A 23,697-nucleotide genomic window follows, 5' to 3' on the forward strand; every position below is an offset into this window, starting at 1 on the left:
CCCAATGTAAATCAAATCGGACTTCAAAAAGCAAAATTGTCAATATTCTTTCTTTAAAACAATGATTGATTATTGTTAATTATAATATTTCTGCCATATCCAACTACAATTACCGATAAAAATATAATCCAACATGACACAGGTACAAAAAAACATCTCTTTTATATGATTGCTGGCATTTCCACATCTAGTTACGTAATGAAGGCGGTGCTAAATATTTGTGGATATAAAACCACAAGTAAGTAGGAAGTCATGACTAATGATACACCATAATATGAATGTCTGTATCAATTTTCATAAATAAAAACACTGCTTGAATAAATTTACTGATAATATTTGCAGATAAGCTAAAGTTGTTTCACTAGATTGGGTTGGGTATGTTTAATTAGTCCTAATATACTAATAGTATAAAATTAACTTATTTTAAGATGTTACATTCATTAATAAAGAAATTAAATTTGCCAGGCGGCACTAAAAAGGAAAGGCACTCAATCGTAGCTAAAAACAAACACATCACAGCATATATCACATATCATAAATTCTGAAAATCAGTGATTTTAACGTGGATGATGATGGTACATGCAATCACAGAACTAGAATTTATAAATAAACATCTACTTTCAATTTATCAATTGAGATTACCGGGACATTTTTAGGAATATCTTTTTTATCATGTTTACAGTTAGTTTTGTCTAAGAAAAGATTTATTGAATGCGATAGAGAAAATCCGTAGGTAATACTTACAAAGTCTACAAAGTTAATTTTTTTACTTTGATCAAGAATCTTTCAATTGAAAAAAATAAACAAGATAATTATTCTGTTCTGTTTACATCCACGTGCTTCCGGTACTTTACCTTCGATTATCCAACCATCAAATAGAGACTCCAAAATTTACCATTTACACTGATATCTATGGGACAAACACTAAATCCCATCAGACTGGTAATACGAGAATAAAATAAACCTCCACCACAAAACACTGCTATTGTAAATAATAACAAATAAATTCTGAATATATAAACTACAAAAATTTTTGTTATAGTTTTGAATTTGATGAGCAAAATTTGGCTCACGTTAAAAAATAATGTTTGTCTACAAAAGAATTTGACATTTTCAGAAAGTAGGTCATGACAAGAACGTTTGTCTCGAAGAGTACGTTTAATGAAAGCTCACTGTCCACAAAAGAAATTAGGAATGTCAAATATTTCTCCTTTTATCTTCATAATTACAAGGAATTAAGCATAATGGATGGAATAGCAGCCAAGAGGGAGTTTTTATGATTCCATGTACAGAAGGTTTGTATCGCCGACATTCGTGTTTTCAAAAATATCTTTGAAATCTTTGAAGGCATCCAATCGCTTGAATGAAGTTAGTGTAAGGCCAGGGAAGGGCAAAATGAATAATAATAAAGATTCCTTATCTCGCTTGAGTGCACAACAGATTTTTTAATATTTTTATGGCCATTTTTTATTGTCTCGGTTATTTTTTGAATATTTTCTTTTGTCACTTGTTCCGCTAACTAATTACATAGTTGCTTTACTGTTGATAATGTTGCTTTTATGAATAAGTCATGTAAAAAGTCAAATTGGTTTTTATTTGGGATTCAAATTCATTGGAGAATTGGCTATGATGATGAGGAGATAAGCAAAATGGATGGGCAAATTCCTGACTTAATTACATTATCGTGAAGGCACACATTGTAGCTTATGTAGGCCTACAATGTAACAATAGCCTGAAGGCCATGTTCAAGTAACAATATGAAAAATAAGTAGGCCTTGTCGTGTTGAAATAACAATAATGATAAGTTATCACATCTTAACTGGTTATTTTAATTCATAGATTTCGCAGGATTAAAAACACGTGAGACGATAATATACTAAATCTGCAGATTAGATGAATCTTTTCACCATCTTGTGCTGTAATGATCGAATAACTTTATGCATTATTTTTACATGTTTATTCACAGTCACATACTTTAAAAAGATAGGCCACATTCTCAATTCAGATTCATTGTTACATGACCCTGTCTTCACGAAATTGGTTCAGTACACTTGATATAAATACACAGATATAAATGAAATGAAATGGAGTTATCGTCCTACTGTTCTGCTCCTATACTGGGCTAATGAAGACAGGCATACGCCATACAGTGTGCTATTAGGGAAATTTTGCCCGGGCAGCGGCACTATCGCCTACTCTTATGTCGAATTCCAACTACCAGGGGATCTTTTACTTGTATCCCATTATATACTGGGGACCTCAGTCTTTCGTGTCATCCGAAGGACTAGACAGCTGTGCTTGTCAGGCCCTCCGTTCTGACTCAGATATAAAGAAATAAAACATTCTTTTCATATACATACATGTATTTAAAGGAGCTAATATTTGGCACCTAGAAGTTGACACAAATGGGTCGCAACACAATAGAATAATGTAATATGAATGTATATAAACTGATTTACCTTCAATCGTTTCCGTTTTTATTCTAATTTAAAATCAGTTATGTTCCACGAAATACGCCAGAAGTCTCAATCGAATGGCGATCTCTAGCGTCTGGTTATTCCAGTCTACACCGATAGTATTTATTGTGCATGCTCTCCTGATAAGAATATGATGTCACCGTTTGACATGACTTGTGGAATATGTCTAGTCTCGTTCTTCGAGCTATTGTTACAAATGGCGCTGAAACACATTATGCTACACGATTCGTGTACGGATGGTAAAATGTTTATTTTGTCTTAAATATTGGATATCAGAAGCCTGTCTTTTCTCTGTAATATCACAACATCAATGTTGATTTAAATTGACAAATAATTTGTGTTTTCAATGTCAAAGACTTTGGGTGATATTGAGTTATAGACTTAGCTACTTTAATGGGCATAAATTACTTTCGTATTCATCATACTTTAATAAGATAGGTTGCATATTTTCATACGATAGGTTGCATACTCTATTTAAAATGGATTGTTACAGTACATGTAGGTCACATACATGTATACCGGAATAAAATACAAAATACAGAATAATTATACGATCGTGTTTTTACCAAAGTGCTTCGATGTGCATTACATACAATACATGATATTTGTGTTCAACTCGGTCACGTACTACTAATTATAAGATAGGTCACATACTACTAATAAGATACATGTAGGATTTAGGTCACATACATACATGTACTGCTAATGATCACGTATTCTTATCAGATGCATTGATACCGAACAGTTATATGATGGTGTCTTCACCAAAGTGCTTTGAGTTCAATGTGCTTGACATACATATTGAATAGACATATTACATACTTTTTTTAGTTTAACTAGGTCACATACTTTAATAAGATAGATCACATACTCTAATAAAACCAACCAATTTACATAGTGTTGTCATCACCAAAGGGCTTCGATATGCTAGGTATTCAAGTAAATGGTAACGCCTATGAAATTTAAATATTTTGTTGTCATTAATCAGCTTCTAATCTTTAAATGCACATTATTCAGTTTTAAAATACAGATGTGACGTCACCCTTTGATGTTGGCGTATCCTTATTTTAAATAACCGTACGGGCAACTTGCTAATCGTACATTATTTATACTAGTGAAATATTGGACTCCCGTGACGTATTTCATTGTAAAAGGATGTTTAAGTTGTTTAATGGTCTCAAGCTTAAGACATTGCGTAATATATTGAAACCATTAAACCACACTTTAGCTCCAGTAATTTTGATATTGTGGAAATAATGTCCTTTGTTTATTTATAGGTGGTCGGATGGTTAGCACGGGTGCGCTGTATCGTAAGGTCTGTCATTGAGTCAACTGTCGTGGTTTCGATTCCTCGGTTGTACGTGACAAGGAGTAGGGTCGCCTGTCCAACCTTGTGGGTTTTCTCCAAGTCCTCCGGTTTCCTCCCACTGCTAAAGACCCCAAGGCGCAAGTGAATTATTGAAATAAAATTAAACCATGTATTAGGTCCGAAATGACCATTGTAAATACTGTACAATGTACATGTAAAATGTATCTTTGTAAATACTGAACTGATTTGAACATTGTCGGATTGATACATAGGTATGGTTTACAAGGTATTCAAAATCCCTGAAACAGCATTCAAGCGGATTTAAACAAAATGCCATGTAGAATAAAATGTAATTGATCTTATTTTTTTGTTTATTTCAGTTTGTGTGATGATTGTGATGTCATGTGTTGCGATGTAGGGGGGATAACTGAGTGAGGAGACAGTGATAATAAAAATATGTCCACTACTACGTCGCTGACTCCCAGTAAAAAACGTAGTAAAGTGGTTCATGTTGTTTTGTTGACTGGTGAAGATTGTCTTATTTATGTTGATGTAAGTATTTTAATATTAAACATACATTATGCAAGAGCTAAATCTGCCTATTGCAGGTCTTTCTTTAGGCCCGAAATGTTGTTTAAACATACATTATGCAAGAGCTAAATCTGCCTATTGCAGGTCTTTTCTTTAGGCCCGAAATGTTGTTTAAACATACATTATGCAACAGCTAAATCTGTCAATTGCAGGTCTTTCTTTAGGCCCGAAATGTTGTTTAAACATACATTATGCAAGAGCTAAATCTGCCTATTGCAGGTCTTTCGTTAGGCCAGAAATGTTGTTTAAACATACATTATGCAAGAGCTAAATCTGTCAATTGCAGGTCTTTCTTTAGGCCTGAAATGTTATATAATCTATTAATTAGACATTTATTAACAAAACAAGACCATAATCAACTCTTGATGACATTGGATACTCAATATTTGAACTAGATTTGAACGGTTCACTATTTGAAAATTTAATTTAAAAATGGGAATGCAACATTTATTAACAAAGCAAGAACATACATGTAATCAACTCTCAATGACATCAGATACTCGAGACCAGTTAACCAACAGACCATCATCAACTCCCGATAGCATCGCTAGCCTGCGATCCTTAGTGGATTATGAGCCGATTTACTTCATAACTTTCCTTCACGATTTAATGATTAAATGGATAATCGGGACTATGCTGTTTGTCATACCTACTTTAGTAATGATGATCGAGGCTAGACGGAAATTTCAAACGCTTAGTTCTCGGTTCATAGTGGATCAATTTGAATGAAATTTTCAGCAAATTGCCTTTACATTATCTAGTTATTAACTATTATAGTGAGAACTGCCAACTCGTTATCGAATCTCCCATAATGTACATGTATCTTTAATTTATGTTTGGTGAGGCGGGGGGGTACATGTAGCTGGCCGAATGGTTTAACAAATGCTAGGTAAATCGTAAGGTCTGTCATTGTCAAGTGGCGTGGATTCGATTCCCCGCTTGTTGTACGTGACAAGGAGTATGGACGTCTGTCCAACTCGATGGGTATCTCCAGGGAACTCCAGATTCCTCCTCCTGCTAAAGGAGTTGATATTTTATGATGTTTATGGTGTCAAAATGTCACTTATAACCTCTACTTTCGATCCAAGGAGGGGATTATCCATCTCTTTTTAGCATGTACAGTAATAATATAATTTCCAGAAAACTCATTGTTTTTTGGCATTTCCATAGATACCAGGGCCCGATTCCTAGAAAATTCTTAAGCACGTTCTTGTGCTTAGATTTTAAGTAGACTTTGCATTTAAGTAAACTTACCTTATTTTGTGTTCCCAGAAAATTCTTAAGAACGTTCTTGTGCTTAGATTTTAAGTAGACTTCATTGTAAGCACAAGAACGTTAAGCATAACTTCGTTCTTAAACATAGTCAATCTAAGCACAAGTCCCAAGCAAGGTATATGGCTTGCTTACCAACCTTAAGTCTGTTTCTGCTTCAAAAAGATGGCTGATCGTAGAGTTATTCGACGGCATTTCCGACACCTTTTGATACCAAAGAGAAAGAGAAAATCCTTCCCCAGAAGAACCCGTGTACACATTGGCGTGCACGTAAAAGATCCCTTGACAGTTGGAATTCGATATAAGAGTAGGCCGTAGTGCCGCTGTCCGGGCAAAATTTCCCTCATAGCACACTGTATGGCGTATGCCCGTCTTCATTAGCCCAGTTAGGAGCAAAACAGTAGGACGTTAAACCCCATTTCATTTCATTTCATTTCATTTCCCCAGAAGAAATTAAGAATGCTATAGAAAATTTCGCTTCTACCCTGAAACCACTTTATTTATTTGCCAATTAGTAAACAATAGGCTACCAACACACAGGCTACTTTAAGATCAGGCGCTCTCACAATTATTCAGTTAGTTTGTATGTGTCTACGTTTTTTTGTATCTTGTGGCACATTTTATATGTGTATAGGGGACATGTCAAATGCATCTAAATCAACCATATATTATATATGACTTCAAGGAAGCAGACGACAAATTTATGACGTAATTCGCATACCAAAGTTGTTTTTATGACGTTAAAGAGCATCGTAGTCTCAGTTTATGGTAAACTTTACCAGTCACAATGTGCTTAGACTTACACTTGACTTGTGCTTAAGTAAGAATGGTCTTGAGAATTGTCTAGGGACGGTATTTTTTATAAGTTTCTTACGTGAGAAAAAGTGAAGCACGACTTTGTGCTTACTTTAAGAATTTTCTATGAACCGGGCCCAGATAAACCACAGTCTATAGCCAAAAATTATTCTGTGTTTTTTTGGGGGAATTGCAATTAGCAGTGTTCATGCCAAAATTGATGAAAATCCATGCCAGCATAACTGAGAAAATTTGACTTTTGTTGTCATCAGCACTCTTTATTAACATGGTTTTGGGCCAAGTTTGGAACATAGTTGGTAAATAAAATTGGTATTTTTGGGGTGATTAATATGTAGTTTGTCACCCCAAATAACAAAAAATGTCATATCTTATCAACAAAAATTACAGTGCTAGCTTTAAAATGTGCATTTTAGACTGCTCAACGCCCTTAAATCAAAAGAAAGGGTATTAAAGGGGTTTAAATGATGTTATCAAATTGAAAAGGTGTTACATGTACATGTAAATAAAAAAAAAATGGTTTAAACATGTATTATGCAAGAGCAAAATCTGCTTATTACAAGTCTTTCTTTAGGCCTGAAATGTTATCTAAATAATCAATTAGACATTAATTAACTTATCCAGACGATAATAAACTCTCGATGTCAAGGCTAGCCTTCGGTGTTGGCTGGATTAGATTCCAATATGCCGCTAACGGCCAGTGATAATTAAATCCAAAAAAGTGGATAATCGAGACTATGCTGTTTATATTAATGATTTAAGTAATGATGACCAAGACTATGCAAAAATTTCACCCGCTTGTTTCTCGTCTCATAGTGGATCAATTTGACTGAAATTTTCAGCAAATTACCTTTACACTATCTAGTTTTTAACTATTATAGCGAGAACTGCCATCTCTTTATCTTATCTCCTATAATGTATCTTTAAACAATGTTATCTTAAGGAAAAGAATAGAAAATACGAAAACTGGTAGTCTGCATTTCAAAATGACAAATACATTGTACATGTAGTTGATTTCATTTACATGTCGGTTTCGATTCCCCGGTTGTATGTGACAAGCCTGTCCAACCTCATGGGTTTTCTCCGGGTCTCACGGTTTCCTCCCACCGCTAAAGACCCCTACGCACAAGAAAATTATTGAAATAATGTTGAACCATATCATAGTCCCGAAATGACCAGGTTTGTGTCGAGTTGACGTTAAAATCCATTTCTTTCTCTCTCTCATTTGCATGTACATGGAATGCAAAATTAATGTCTGTACATTTCTTTTATGGGTGAAAGTGATAAGATAATGTCTCTTTAATATTATAAACAGATAAAATGTCTATGACCTCATTAAACTAGTTGAAAATTGATATGTTGAAGGCAATGTTTGGTTGTGAAACTGAAACTAGAATTGTCATTGATGAAACCGGAATAGAAACTAAATCTGACTTTATCTTAATTACAGTGTACATGTACTCTCTCTCTCTCTCTCTCTCTCTCTCTCTCCTATAAAACAAGAGTTAAATGTCAGCTCCCCTCAGTCTATTCACATGGCCTTCAGTTCACACTATAGCTTGTTAACATCAAAGAGTCAATCTTAACACTACCTAGCTGTTGTGAATTCTATGTAGTTTATTAAACATAGAACAGTTATTAACAAGAAAGAGAGAGATCCGATCTGTTCTAAATCATAGCTCACTCTATCTTTGACATACAGTTCTACAAAATATATGATAAACAATCGTGACACATTGACAATTAAACTATAAATATTGCTTCTAAGTTGAAATCTACTGTACATGTACATGTACATTTGTAGGTGACTGCCCGAAATTTAAAAAAAAAAATAATTTCGGGTTTTGCTGAACACTTGTAGATGTTGTTTGTCTATCTATTATACTATTGTAAGGTTTGTCAATTGCTCAAATTTTAGAGTATTTGGCACTCACAATTGAAATACATGTACGTGTAACTTTTAACTTAAAGGAGCTAAATCGCAAATATTTGGGACCTTGAAGTTGACACAAATGGGTCGCAACATATAATAATGTAATATGAATATACTGTATATAAACTTATTTACATTAAATCGTTTCGTTGAAATCAGTTATGTTTGGCGAAATACGCCAGAAGTCTCAATCAAACGGCAATCTTTAGCGTCTAGTTATTCCAGTCTACACCAATAGTATTTATTGCCCATGCTCTCCAGATAAGAATATGGCGTCCCCGTTTGACTTGTGACTTGTTGAATGTGTCTAGCCTCGTTCTTTGAGTCCCTTGTTTCAAATGGCGCTGAAACACATTATGAAAAACGGGGGTCCCGAGCATATAAAAGAAGCTTTGACAGTTGGAATTCAATATAAGAGTACGCCATATTTTCCTCATAGCACACTGTATGGCGTAAACCCGTTTCCATTAGCCCAGTTGGTTCAGAACAGTGGGAAGTTAAACTTCATTTCATTTTAAATCGGGGGGGTTGGATGGCCGAATGGTTAGCATGTGTGCGCTGTAACATAAGGTCTGTCATTGAGTCAACTGGCGTGGTTTCGAATCCCCGGTTGTATGTGACAAGGGGTAGGGTCGAGTGGATGTTAAACGCCATTACTCTCTCTCTCTCTCTTTCATTTTAAAAATGGACCTTTAAGAATGAAATTGTTATGTTTTTTATTTTTCCAGGTTAAATCCAAGTTTCAAGAAGTATTTAATCAAGTAGCCACTCACCTTAATTTACGTGAAGTGGAATATTTCGGACTAGCTTTTAAGAAAGGTAATTTATTTGTACATGTGTATGAACGCAGTATATTTTATATACCGGTAGTTTCTATTGATTTCATAAATTCCTCTCTCTTGAATAAAACAAAAATCATTTTATAAAAAACTACATTTAATTCCCAGATATTTCAAGTCTTGAGTGAATCAATGACATGTTTATTTCTTTGATTGGAATTGAAACTGAGCTTTTTTATGTTGATTAGCAAAATTTGAGGGGTTAGGTGGCTGCATGATTAATGTGTGAGCATTGCTTCATAAGGTCTGTCATTGAGTCAACTGGCATGGTTTCTATTTTCGTTTATACGTGACAAGGAGTGGGGTCGTCTGTCCAACCTCATGGGTTTTCTCTGGGTCCTATGGTTTTCCTCCCACTGCAAAAGATCCCTATGCACAATGAATTATTGAATTAAAGTTGAACCATATGTTAGTCCAGAAATGACCTATTTTGTGTTGAGTGGACGTTAAACCCCATTTCTCTATCTCTTTGTAATGATTTTACAGTTTATAATGCCCTGTTTTACAACTTAATTGACAATTAATAAATTGTATTGTCAGTAAACCCCCATCTTCAATAGAAGTCTTGATCTTGCTTTAACTACGTACATCTTTTCAAGGCCTTCACGTAATACCCTGCATATTTCGACTCCAATTTCAATTGGGTACAAGCCCAACTTGTGAGCCTATCAGATTCCTTGATCATCACAAATACCAAATCTCGCGCTTTCCAGCTAAAATGTCTACCTGTGATAATCAAGTTGCAAAGTTCAAGGTTCATTCGATGTCAAGGTTTGCGTGGAGGTCGCAATGTCACAACCTCTGATTGGACGCTATTGTTCACTTGTCTGTAGATAACACATCTATAAGTTCGGGAATTCTGAAGTAAACAAGCAACGTCCAGATGTTGTAAAACTCGCAGTCGTTGCTTCAGGAACATGGTAAACCCCTGGATGTAACGTTACCTAGAAACTATACAGGACTTGACCATCTGTTATCTGTTTCAGAAAATGAGTTCCAGTTTGTAGCACTGGATGAGAAAATCCACAAGCAATCACCAAAGAAATGGAAGACTTGTCAAGGGGAGGTAAGAAAGCTGAACAGACAGTTTTTCACCATCATTAGTATTTGTCAGTGGTCAGTTTATTGCTCAATTTCGTACTACCGTGGGGGGATCACGGTGGGTAAGACACTGGCTCGCTGGCCTGCAGGTGAGGTGTTTGATCCCTGCATTGGCTGAGAAAGTTCTTCCAGATTGTCCGGCGTGGTTCCCCCTTGACAGTCATGGAGGATGGAGGGCCTGACAATGACAGTTGTCTAGTCGTTCGGATGGGACGAAAAACCGAGGTCCCGTGTACACGTTGGCATGCACGTAAAAGATCCAATGACAGATGGAATTCGATATAAGAGTAGGCTGTAATGCCACTGTCCGGCCAGAATTTCCCTCATAGCACACTGTATGGCGTATGCCGTCTTCATAAGCCCAGTTCAGAGCAGAACAGTAGGGCATTAAACCCCATTTCATTTCATTTCATTTCGTACTACTGTAAACAAAGTCTCCATTTCATAAAATAGATGGCACAGACAGTACATGTACATGTAATACCCGGTAGTTGTTGCTAATCATGTTTCTGCACATATTCCTGAAGCAATGGTCCGAGAAATCCCTCTCTACCCATTGCTGAATTGGCTTCTGATACTTGAGCTTTTGAGAGAGTGTGTCTATTCTTCCCGTTCAATCAAATCAGTGATTTAAGGTATTAAAAACGGTGAAATTATTCTTCGTCTCCATACAGTATTGTTTACATTGTATCTGTGTCGATAGCCTCGTTTGTCAATCAATTAGTTTTTCTGCAATATTCTTCTATGCACTGGTTAATTGGGAATAATAAAATCGTGAGTCATGACGTAGCGTTATGTAAACATATTTGGTCCAATTTGGAGCTTTGTTTCAAATTTAACGATTTTGTTACGCAGTTAGCTATTGGTTGTCAATCAGACTATTGACCACTCATAATTTGGAACAAAAATTTGCTTGGAACAAAAATTTGCTTCCAAAAAAGCAGTGTTTAGTGGGATTAGTTCTAATCAAACGAAACACTGCGAGGAGTATGGTTTCTTCACTGATTATAAAACTTTTTATATGTTACAGGGTTATGACAGCCAAAATAGACCCATCTTAACAGTTTGGTTTCGAGTTCATTTTTATGTAGATCAAGTTGTTTTACTCAGGTAAGTTATTGATATTATACTGAAGTTACATGGGAGCTGCAGTGGCTCAGTGAGTGAGATGCTGGCTCGTTGGATGCTGGCTCGTTGGATGTCTCAGTATGCAAGATGCTGGATCGCTGGATGTCTCAGTATGCAAGATGCTGGATCGCTGGATGTCTCAGTATGTAAGATGCTGGATATCTCAGACTCACACCCGGTGTTGGCAGAAAAAATTCCTCAGGATTTCTGGCATGATTTCTCCTTGTCATTAATGCAGGACTGAGGTTGTGCGTACACACTGCTGTGCACGTTGGAATTCCATATAAGAACGACTAGACAACTGTCATTGTCAGGCCCTCCGTCCTCCATGACTGTCAAGGGGGAACCACGCCAGACAATCTGGATGAACTTTCTCAGCCAATGCAGGGATCAAACACCTCACCTGCAGGCTAGCGAGCCAGTGTCTTACCCACTTAGCCACCGTGATCTCCCACGGTAGTACGAAATTGAGCAATAAACTGACCACTGACAAATACTAATGGTAGGATGTTATCCCTATTTCATTTGAATGACTATACATGTACATTGTCCCTTGTCATGACCTCCATGTCGTAAAATTCCTTATGAACTTTCTCAGCCAATGCAGGGATTGAACACACAACCTGGAAATGAATGGAGAGAAGATGGAACCGTCACTGTCTGCGCTGAATTCTCCTTTCTAGCATTGCATATGTCACCAAAAAAAACCAACAAAAATAAGTGCATGATACATCAAGTTATTGTGTTGATGAGGTGATAGATTCCTTTCCTTTTCTTTAACCATGTTTTTTTTTTTCTTTCTTTCAGAGAGAAAGTCACTCGTCATTTATATTATCTTCAATTGAAAGAAAATGTTTTAAATTATAATAATTTAAACAGCGAAGAGAAATGTTTTCAAATGGTGGGTCATGCCCTCCAGGCAGATTATGGAACATTAACACCAGAACGTCACACAGATAACTATTTTGATCCAAAACAATATTTTCCTTCTTGGGTAAGTCACTTCAACAAACCACTTGTATTAACAATGTACAGGTACGGGACAATTCATCCCTAGACAACTCGTTCCCGGAAATTCGTCCCCTGAGACTATTCGTCCCAGTATAATTCACCCCTGAGACTATTCATCCCTCAGGACTATTCGTCCCCTTGGACTATCCGACTCTGAATAATTCGTCCCCCAGGACTATTCGTACTGGGGGTTGGATGACCGAATGGCTTAAGGCATGCACGTTTTATCACAAGGTCTGTCATTGAGTCAAATGGCATGGTGTTGATTTCCAGCTTGTATGTGATGAATGATCATATGTTGAAATGTCATCCACATGTTTTATTTTGCTTCTGGGGGGGTTGGAGCGTGCGCATTGTATCTGAAGGTCTGTCATTGAGTCAGCTGGCGTGGTTTCGATTCTCCGAAGGGTCGCCTGTCCAGCCTCATGGGTTTCTCCAGGTCCTATGGTTTCCTCCCACTGCTAAAGACCCTTACACGCAAGCAAATTATTGAAATAAATTTGAACCATATCTTAGTCCCGAAGCGTTACGAAAAACAGATTTGTGTAAATACTGAAAATAACTTTTAACTACCATTATAAACTTTCAGATCATTGAAAAGAGAGGTGTAGATTTCATCAAACAGAATACTCCACAAATCCACAAAGATAACCGAAATCTCACCCGATCGGATGCAGAATTAAAATATATTAAAGAAGCATCTGTTATTCCATCAGCGCATAACTTACATTTTTACCGCGTCAAGAAAAAGAAGACAGATAAACTATGGAATACGTGGTTGGCCGTTTGTCCGCGAGGCATTGAAATATACGAGGTAAGGACAACTGGAAGGATTAGGCAGTCGCCCATCACTGATAATGTCCGTCTCAAATTCATGGATGGAGGGCCGGACAAGGACAGCTTTCTAGTCGTTAGGATGGGACGAAAAACCAAGGTCCCGTGTATACATTGGCGTGCACGTAAAAGATTCCTTGACAGTTGGAATTCAATATAAAAGTAGGCCTTAGTGCCGCTGTCCAGGCAAAATTCCCCTTATAGCACACTGGCGTTTACCCGTCTTCATTACCCCAGTCAGAGCAGAACAGTAGGACGTTAAAACCCCATTTCATTTTATTATTTTTCCCGTGTCGATTTAGTTTCTGTCAGGTCCTCTGGATTCTTAGTACCGTGTTATGTGGATGTGGGGGGTTGGATGGCTGAATGGTTAGCGTGCGTGCGCTGTGTCATAAAGTCTGTCATTGAGTCGACTGGCGTGGTTTCGAATCCCCAGTTGTACGTGGCAAGGAGTAGGGTCGCCTGTCCAACCTCGTGGGTTTTCTCCGAGTCCTCCGGTTTCCTCCCACTGCTAAAGACCCCTACGCGCAAGCGAATTATGTAAATAAAATTAAACCATATATTAGTCCCGAAATGACCTAGTTTGTGTCGAGTGGACGTTAAACCCCATTTCTCTCTCCCTCTCGTTATGTGGATGCTAAACCACGTCTCTCTCTCTGTGTCTCTCTTGCGCTCCCAAATTCATTGATATACTGAACTATGATTCCGGGAGACACAGCTCATTGAGTTCGGTTGCTGGCTTACTAACCAGGAGGTCCTGGTGTTAGTCGTGAATGTTCCTCAAGATGGGATGGGAAGGGATGACCTGATCACTGGAAATCAAAATAAGACTAAGACATAGTGCCGCTGTCCAGGCAAAATTCCCCTCATAGTACACTTCATTAGCCCAGTTGGAGCAGAAAAATAAGACATGTGATCCGATTCTATTTCTAATCATTCTGTCAAGCATGTGACTTATTGATGTACAACTTTATTTGTGTACCATAATAATTCATCATAAAACAGACTTGTCACCTTCATGACAGTAGATTTGTAGATTAGATGATTACCACGACTGTATATAAGAAATGGTCAGCCACTTGGAGAATGTCATGAACTTTATCTTGGACCAAGAATTAGTTTGGAATCTTCATCGGAATTAAAATTAATTCGTGTTTGTATGTCAGTAGTTTGATATTGAAATATTTTTACTTTTAGGAAGTTGACGACAGGTTCAGAAATCTTATTTCCATATTTTTATGGCCAGATATTGGACGACTATATTTTGATGTAAGTATTTCTTTTATTAGATTTCGATTTTTTTTTTTTTTTCTAAATGTAGAGATCCATGCATGAATATATTGAAGAACATTTTTATTGCAATGAAATATAAAAATTATTCGTACCGAAGGGCTTGAGGCATTGTGGCTTGGTGATAATAGCACTGGTTCACCGAACAGGATATCTTTCGTTAGACCCCTGTGTTGTCCGACAATGTTTCTCCCGATTTTCCAGCCATGTTTTCTCTTGTCAGTAGGGCCTGGAAAGGATAAGTGTCTAGACGTTCGAATGGGATACAAATCTATTGTCCCGTATATACCAATGTTATCATGCTAAAGATTCCCTGACAAAAGAGTAGCCCAGTGTCTAGTCATTCAGATGGGACCAAAAAAAACCAACAAGGTCCTGTGTACACATCAATGTGCACGTAAAAGATCCATTGACAGTTGGAATTCAATATAAGAATAGGCCTTAGTGCCGCTGTCCGTGCAAAGTTTCCTCATAGCACACAGAATGATGTATCCCCATTCGGTGCAAAACAGTCAGACGTTAAACTCCATTTTATTTAACTTCATTTCCCACACTGATGCTTGTTTCCGAACAATTTTCCATTTATTTAGAATGTGAAATTCTGTCACTGTCTCGTCTTTTTTACTAATTTATTCGTTCTACTCTACCGTATATTTTTTTATGTTTTGTAGAAAATCTCAATTTATTTTTTTTTTTTATAGAAAAAGAAGTTTGAGATTCGTGCCGTTGGCTGTCCTGATGGCCGTAAATTTACATATTACACGGATAGCGACGTCACATCAAAATATTTACTGACAATATGTCGAGCAACACACATATTTCAGATGGACATTCAACCCAAGTTGATGGAAATAAGACATTTAGATGCAGAAGGTAAAACATCGGCCATCTTTTCTCTCTTTCAACCAGGGGTCACGGTGGCTAAGTGAGTAAGACGCTGGCTCGCTAGCCTGGATATTGCGTGTTCGATCACTGCATTGATCGAGAAAGTTCAGCTAGATTTTCTAACTTGGTTTCCCCTTGTCAGTGGTGCATGAGGGAGGGCCTGACAAGGACAGCTGTCTAGTCGTTTGGATGGTACAAAAAAATAATGTCCCGTATACACATTGGCAGAACAGTAGGATGTTAAACTCCATTTCATTTCATTTTCTCTTTTAACCAAGTCATTATCTTAATTTTGAGAATCTAAGATTTTCATGACAGTCCACTTTAAAATACACTCACTTGCAGGATTGAGAAATCTCTTGCAAACAACAATATTATCAAAGTTGAATCTTTAAAAAGAACATCAGTCCTTAAATGTACTCAAATTAATTACTTAAGACTGCTAATCTTCATTTGTAATCCCTTATAAAGTACAATATTGCAAAAGTTGAATCTCTGAAGGGAATATTAATCAAATAATGGTTTAATTCCGTTTCGTATTTACCAAGATATGATGAATAGACAATATAGACTGGCAGGACCAATACTACCAAACACCACCAAACACCACCAAATACTACCTTATTATAATCCTGACCATATAGACATTCCAGCGACAACTTGAATTCAACTTAGCCCTAATATAATATAACCAGATTGTTATTCTTCTCCTGGCAAAACTGTAACAGGAGAACATTCTGTTAATTCACTATATTCGGACCCCGAGTTCCCAAAGCATCCCAGACTTAAGTAAAGAATTTACTCAACTTTCAATCACTGTTTATGAGAAATATCTTTGATTCAGAAATACAAAACTTTGCACATAGTTTTTTATTGGAGTATGTGATACATTAAAACAACCAAAGTTTTATAAAGGGCTATATTTTAGTTAAAATAAGGCGAACGATTTTGAGTAAATTCTTAATTTAGCCTGAGAATGCTTTGTGAACTCAGGGCCTGGCCTGACAATCCACTAGCACCCACTAAGGTCAAGTTGCATAAATATTTTGTGTTCCATTTTATTTCATCAGATAAAAGACGATATAGGGAATCCTATATATACAGTGATGCACGTGATCTGGTTGCTAATGGTAACTGGATACAACATCGTCCAGTCAAATTATCGCCCAGCAAGTCTGGATCATCCAGTGGTAATCAAAGATATTCAGTTGTCAGTGACGTTAGCTCTAACACGACGTCAGGGATTGTCAGTGATAAGATGACTATCAGTTTCGACGACAGTGATGGTATGTGTTAAATTAATTGATTTTTAAAAGATAATAATATGTCACATTCCTTGATCATCGTGAATACATATTTACCCTTGCCTCATCAGAGCAAAACATTAGGACGTTAAACTCCATTTCATTTGCATGCCCGTTATCATTAACCCCATTGGTGCAGAAAAGTAGGATGTTGAAACGTTACACCCCATTTCATTTCTGTAATGACGTCACTCGAACCGACAGCCATTAATTGTCAGATTGCCAATTAGTTATACCCTCTCAATTTTGTCCTGTGCGCATTCCACGGGTGTTTTTCAAGAAATCCAGTATTTTTCTAGTAAGATTGGGTGTCTCTACTTTCCAAAATTATCATACTTTTGTTGGAAAAAACCACCAGAAAGTATCTTTAAACCCCATTTTATTTGTATAATTTCAGCTGATCATAATAAGGAGATATTGATAGATTCACCACCTGGATCTGGTAGTTCAACAACACCAAGTACACCAAGATCCAAGTTTGCTCACATAATTAACAGTTTTCATAGTATGTACTTGTATACTTCTATATCACTTGAATATTTCTATACAGGGGATGGAGGGCCGACTGGTTAGCACATGCACCCTGTATACTACTACTTGTATACTTCTATATCACACTTATTTCAGTCGAGGGGGGGGGGGGTGGGTAAGGTCTTGGATGGCCGAATGGTTAGCACTTGCAGGCTGTATCATAAAGTCTTGTCATTGAGTCAATTAGCATGGTTTCGATTCCCCGGTTGTATGTGGCAAGGAATAGGGTCGCCTGTCCAACATCGTGGGTTTTCTCTGTGCCCTCTGGTTTCCTCCCACTGCTAAAACCCCTCCCTATGCGTAAATGAATTTTTGAAATAAAATTGAACCATATGTTAGTCCCAAAATGATCTATTTTATGTTGAGTAGATGTTAAACCCCATTGCTCTTACATAATGTATCTTTAAAAGTAAGAAATATTTTATTTTTATTTATTTTTAGATTATAAGAAATCTGCCTCCAGTAATCCCAGTCCCGTTTTATCACCTCATTCTGTGGAACTATATAAACCCCGTTCCCCTGGTGTAACACATCCACCACCACTATCCCCCATCAACACCCCTGGCAGCTATCGTAGCAAGCTCCAACAATCGGCGCCCATGCCCATATATCCAGCACGTAACACAGGTTTCGTTCTCCACTCTCCCCCGGCGCTGATTAAGGCCGACGTGGAGAAGACGTCGCGCCCCGTTAGTAGAAATGTCAGTCGTAAAGAAAGTTTGAAGAACCAGATGATTCTTCAGCCTCTGGACCCAAAATCTGATGCTTCACTAGTTTCATCATCCACTGAATCAAAACCACTGAGTCTAGGCATCACAGTTCTACCAAATAAACCAGTGTGTCCTCCAGTTGTGTCAACAGCCCCATCATCATTTAACCAGCCGTTACTTCCAGTGACGACACTGAAAACTCCCGATACTACGCCATCACCCAGCTCAACTTTGGCCTTGACCCCAGGTAGTGATAAAGGTCAATCTATGTATCACCTAGGTTACACGAACCAAACATCGAATCTACCACCTTGTAATGATCCGTCTCCTCCAGCGTATAACTTGTCTTTTCCTATCTCTGGCACTGGAATATCGCCGAAAGAACCCACTTCTGCTTTTCACATGGGCTATCCAAGTTCTAGTGTGGGATTAACACCGACTGAACCAGCACAGTCCATTTACACCACAGGTTATCCTGCTGTTAATATGGAGTCTTCTCCACCACCTTATCCAAAGAATTTCCCAAGCTCCAGCTCAACACTGGTCCCGAATGAACCAGCACCACCCATGTACCACATGGCCTATGCTCTCGACCATCAGAACCCCACGCCCGCTTACATGAACTTACCCGACCCTCCTCCTTACAGTGCCGCAATGTCTGTAGCAGCTTCAGAGAAGCATCCAACTGCAGGAATTCAACCAATTCCAATTAAAGATGGATTTAACTTGATTCCTGTGGATCCAAGTCCTCCGAAGTTCAGTCCCGGTATTATTCCTCTCTCAGTCTCAGATCCCACATACTTCCCGGTGAATCAGGGGGACAGGATAGAGGGTACGTTACAGGAGGCCACGGAAGTTTTTACGCCACCTCTGGCTTTCGCTGATAACACAGTAGTGGCTGAAATTCCTGCCAATCGTGTACAAACCATGCAGAGCTCGGTGGTACCCAAATCAACAACATCAGACGTAAAATATCTGGATGTTACTGACTCAACACACGAAGAAGATGCTCAAATAGAGGTGAGTAGTAACTTATGAAATGATCCTTTCAGGCGACTTTCTTATAATGACCAGGCTCAGTGAGTAAGGCGCTTGCTCGCTGATCCTAATGATGACTAAGAAAGTTCCTCAGAATTTTCCGACTGGGTCTCCAGTGATGCAGTCTTTTAGATGGGAAGAAAAACCAAGGTTCTGTATACATGTTGGCATGCATGTAAAAGAACTGTTGGCAGTTTTAATTTGATGTATAAGAATAGACTGTAGTCCCACTATCTGGCCAGAATTTCCGTCATAGCATACTGGATGGCGTATGCCTGTCTTTATTCCTTTATTAGCCTGGTTGGTGCCACGGTGGTTAAGTGAGTATGACACTGGCTCGCTAGTCTGGAGGTTGAAGGTTCGCGCGCTGTGTTGGTTGAGAAAATTTATCAAATTTTCTGGTGCAAGACGGAGGTCCTGACAAAGACAGAAGATCCCTTGACCGTTGGAATTCGATATAAGAGTAGGCTGTAGTGCCGCTGTCCAGGCAAAATTTCCCTCATAGCACACTGTATGGTGTATGCCTATCTTCATTAGCCTAGTTTGGAGCATAACAGTAGGACGTTAAATTCCATTTCATTTCATTAAATTGGACTAAGAAATAAAATCTTATTATAATAATTATTTATTATTGCAATTTTCCTTTTAGATTAAAACACAGATCCTATTTCGTTTCATTTTTTATAGTTTAAATTTTGTTTTATTTGTCTGTACTACACTAGGATCTGGAAGAGTTGTTATGTAACCTGCATTCTGAATGGCATGAGGGATTAGCCAATGAAACCATCTGTTACGGCGATTTCTTGGCGTGCAATGCACGGAACTGTGGGTAAACCACTAGAAACGTCAATGCTGATTGATTAATCAATGTCTGAACTCGTAGGGTCAAAAGCCGTTTGTACAACCTCTGACGCAACCTTTTACTACAACTGGTTAGATCTTCATGTGGTATTAAAAAAATGAAACGAAAAATAGATCTGTATTTTAATCAGATTGTATGATCAGATTGTGAAATTGTCTAATTATATTTGTTTACAAATAAATCAATTTTCAGAAAAAGAAAGAAAAAGATCCAGAAGGTGTCGTAAAAGGGAAGAAGAAACATCATAAAGTAAACGTTAAAAACCACAAAGAAAAATTACACCCCGAGTTGGAGAATATACGTAGTCACGCAATGTCATTTCCGCTGATTACTGCCTTATGTAATGATACGTCCCTGATGCACACGAACAGCGTCTCATCGGGTGGATCTTACGATATCTCCACCATGAAGTCATCCAATTCTCATCCGTCTGGAAGTTCTCTGGATGCAGACTCGCGAAGATGGTCGGCCTGTTGTCCTAGCGATACTGGTACCATGTTAACCATGCCAACCATACGACCAAAAAGCTGGCACAGCGAACATTTTGATCTTGACGCGGCACAGAGACAGGGTGGTCACGGGTTTCTGTTCGTGAATAGTTTCGAGAATCATAGAAGTGTGCCGCAAAATCTTTACGAATGTCGACAGTCCTCACCCACTCCACAAATAACGACTTGGACAAACCCAATCGCCACAGGGGATTATATGGGATTGATGGAGAAATACCAACCTGAGTTTATCTCCCAGCAGCACATGATTCCAGCCAAATTAAATAGCGGAGGACACAGTATGACTGATGATGTCGGCATGAACACTTTAAAAGAAACATACGGAATGGCGTGACAGATAACTCGCAATAACGAGAAACAATACATACTTCAAAACAACATCAAATCAAGATCAGACTATTTATAAACACAGACAATTTCATTACAAAAGGAAACATAATGTACAAGAAAGTTGTCTCGCGACACCAACAAATGAAGTGAAACTACAACACCTGAAATACTGTGTTCGAAAAAAAAAAAAGCATTACAATGTCAAAATACAATATGTCTGGAGAAAACATATTCGGTGCTAATTTTATTTTAAAATTTGACGTGCGTAACTTGGACTTAAAAGAGAATCAAAATTCTTTAGAAAGCTATATTTTTTAATTTGATCAAATCTGCATCCAGCCGATTCCAGCCGCGCATCTTAAATTAGAGAAACCTCTATGATTTAAGTCAAAAGGCATTGGTTTGATCTGTTCCGTCATTTCGATTAATTGATGAGCAACCTCTGGAAAATTTAATTTTTTCAAAGGACTAATCGATAGTCGGCTTGTTGACAAATTTTAGTTTCGTTTTTGGCTTTCTGTGTGGACAGTGAAATACAAAATCAATCATAACACTGGCTTTATCTATAATCGTAACATTTTCTACGTAGACAGATTGCCTTCCCAGAAAACAAATCAACATATAAATTTTGTGGGTCTCGAATCAAAGCTGTCTAGTCATCTTATAGATCGATGGACTCGCCGTCTGAATATCAAAAAACCATCAGATGTCTTAGCCTCTCACATAGTGCTTAGATGTATTAGATATTGTCAAATGGAAAAAGCTCACTTGTGATTGGTCGATTTTTCTGTGTTTCTCTGTATCTGTGCGTTTTCATTCGTTGATCTGCCAAATGAACAAAAATACGTTGTCCGTATTTCGTTCAGAGTACAATAATCATTAATATCATGCAATCGGCAATTAATTGACGAGTGTTTTCATCTAATTTATATTTTTAAAGATGGAAATATTTTGTGATTGATGGCAAATGCTTTGTGGTGTAATTTCGTGGCACGCTGGTCATGTTAGGAAAAAATACTGAATTTCGTTATTGACAGTAAAAAAAACCCAAAGACAACAAGTGCTTTCTGGTGTGGTGTGTTATATATACATTGTACGTGATCAAGAATTGTTTCGAGTCGAGCAATTTTTAAAAGGAAAATATTTTTTGTTGTCATAATCATGCCTGTACATTTAAATATCAGCATAAATGAGTGATTTATCTCCCCTTGATGTGACATACACGTACACGCTTTTATATAAAAATCTTCACCGTGTTAACAGACTGTGACGTTTGATATTTCGTCGAAAATTGTGCCGAAGGAAATATTTCTAAAGTGATGTGATTTTTAATAAACAAAGAAATCATATCAATGTGAAGAAATGTCTTTAAAGTGATTTCGATATCAGACCAAAAATACGTTGTGGACGTAATGTTTTGTGTTTGATAAATGAATTTTTTTAATCTCTTGTTTTAATGTACATGTAATATTTATAATACGTAGATCTTAGAACAAGACAAGGCCAAGAAAACCGAAAGATGAAAACCGTGCAATTTCCAGAGAACAAAATCAAAGATGTAGAAGAAATAATTTTTAATATTTTTTTTTAGATGTTAACTTTTAGTCTCAGATACCTAAATGTAAATGTAAATGTAAATGTTTGTAATTTAAATGTTAGCAAGAGGATTAAATTTTATATTATGAAAAATAAAACGCAAAATAACTTCGACCTTTAAACCAAGAGGGAAACGTGAAGAGGTTGTTTTCAAAAAAATTTACACAGTCTATTCTTGAATCTGGATGGTAATAACATGTTTCCGACATGCACTCTCTTAGAATTGGGCTGGATTTTGGCAAAGCCTTTGATGTGTAAAGGACTCTGTGAAAGGTATTGTTTAAGAAATGTTTTTGACAAACAGATGTTTTAAACGGCAAATATTTTGTTTTTGAAAATGATGTCTTCACATTTCTTTCATGGTGGCGTTCGGACAGTCATTACGCTGTGGACTGGTGAATATTCTGGATAAAAACAACTTCTTAATTTTAAAATGTTCCTCGTTTAAATTTTATCGTTATTAGTTTTCACAAAAAAAAATTTGAATATTTTCAAACATTTTTTAACTTGAAACATATTTAAAAAATATTTTTACCCTTTAGCACCCAGTCTACCAGAAAACACTCAAAACAACTGCTCCCTCTAGTGCATAAATGTGCCCCGTCTCATCAAACACTGTCTGTTGAGTGGTCTAGGGAGCGGTAATTTCAAAAATGAGCTACAAAACTTGATGTAACAATTACAAAAATATATTACTGGCACTTTTCTGTAATTTTTTTTCAGTAAACTGTGGTCGTCAATATTAACATCAGTCTCGAGCTCCCAGAGAGAAGTTTACGGTTCGTTTCTCTCTCTGGGGAATCGTGACGGCCATACGTCAGCCATTTTGAATGTCACGTGGTAGTCAATATTCACATGTACTTGGTTCTAAAGGGTTAGACTATTTTCAATTTAAGAAGTGTATTTAAAAACTATTTCTTTTTTTAGGTAATAATGGAAATATTTGTAGAAAAAGGTTGAACATTTAGATTTATTTGACATTTTGACCTTTAGATTAAATTTTCTTCGAGAGGTCCCTAATAAAAAAACCAAAGTTTACCTGAAGTTATTTATATTAAGATCTTCTTTCAATAGATTAAAAAGCATAAGAAATATATTGCACAGATCTGATTTTATATTTTTAATATTCTGTGATAGTGTAATAATAAAAATATTGAGATTTTTATTGTTTTTATAAATAAAACAGAAAGATGCATAATATTTTCACATTTCTTGTCAATTTTTTATATTAGATATATTTTTTGCTCAAGACATAATAATTTGCGATATAAAGTTGATATTCAAATTGTAATATTTTCTCGCTATTTATTTAAAGATTTTGTACAGATGTCCGT

General features: G+C 36.9%; 1 protein-coding gene across 1 annotated transcript; it reads left to right on the forward strand.

The window, feature by feature from the left end:
* Window positions 1-1,156: 1,156 nt before the first annotated feature.
* On the forward strand, window positions 1,157-23,316 carry LOC126820377 (uncharacterized). Its single transcript, XM_050548282.2, has 13 exons — window positions 1,157-1,295; window positions 4,167-4,338; window positions 9,124-9,214; window positions 10,221-10,300; window positions 11,366-11,445; window positions 12,271-12,457; window positions 13,064-13,288; window positions 14,506-14,577; window positions 15,300-15,471; window positions 16,554-16,769; window positions 17,185-17,292; window positions 17,760-19,048; window positions 20,121-23,316. The coding sequence occupies exons 2-13, from the start codon at window positions 4,243-4,245 to the stop codon at window positions 20,769-20,771; spliced, it is 3,267 nt and encodes a 1,088-aa protein (XP_050404239.1). The 5' UTR covers window positions 1,157-1,295; window positions 4,167-4,242; the 3' UTR covers window positions 20,772-23,316.
* Window positions 23,317-23,697: the final 381 nt, after the last annotated feature.

The sequence above is a fragment of the Patella vulgata genome, chromosome 5, assembly GCF_932274485.2.
Source record: "Patella vulgata chromosome 5, xgPatVulg1.2, whole genome shotgun sequence".
Lineage (NCBI taxonomy): Eukaryota > Metazoa > Mollusca > Gastropoda > Patellidae > Patella > Patella vulgata.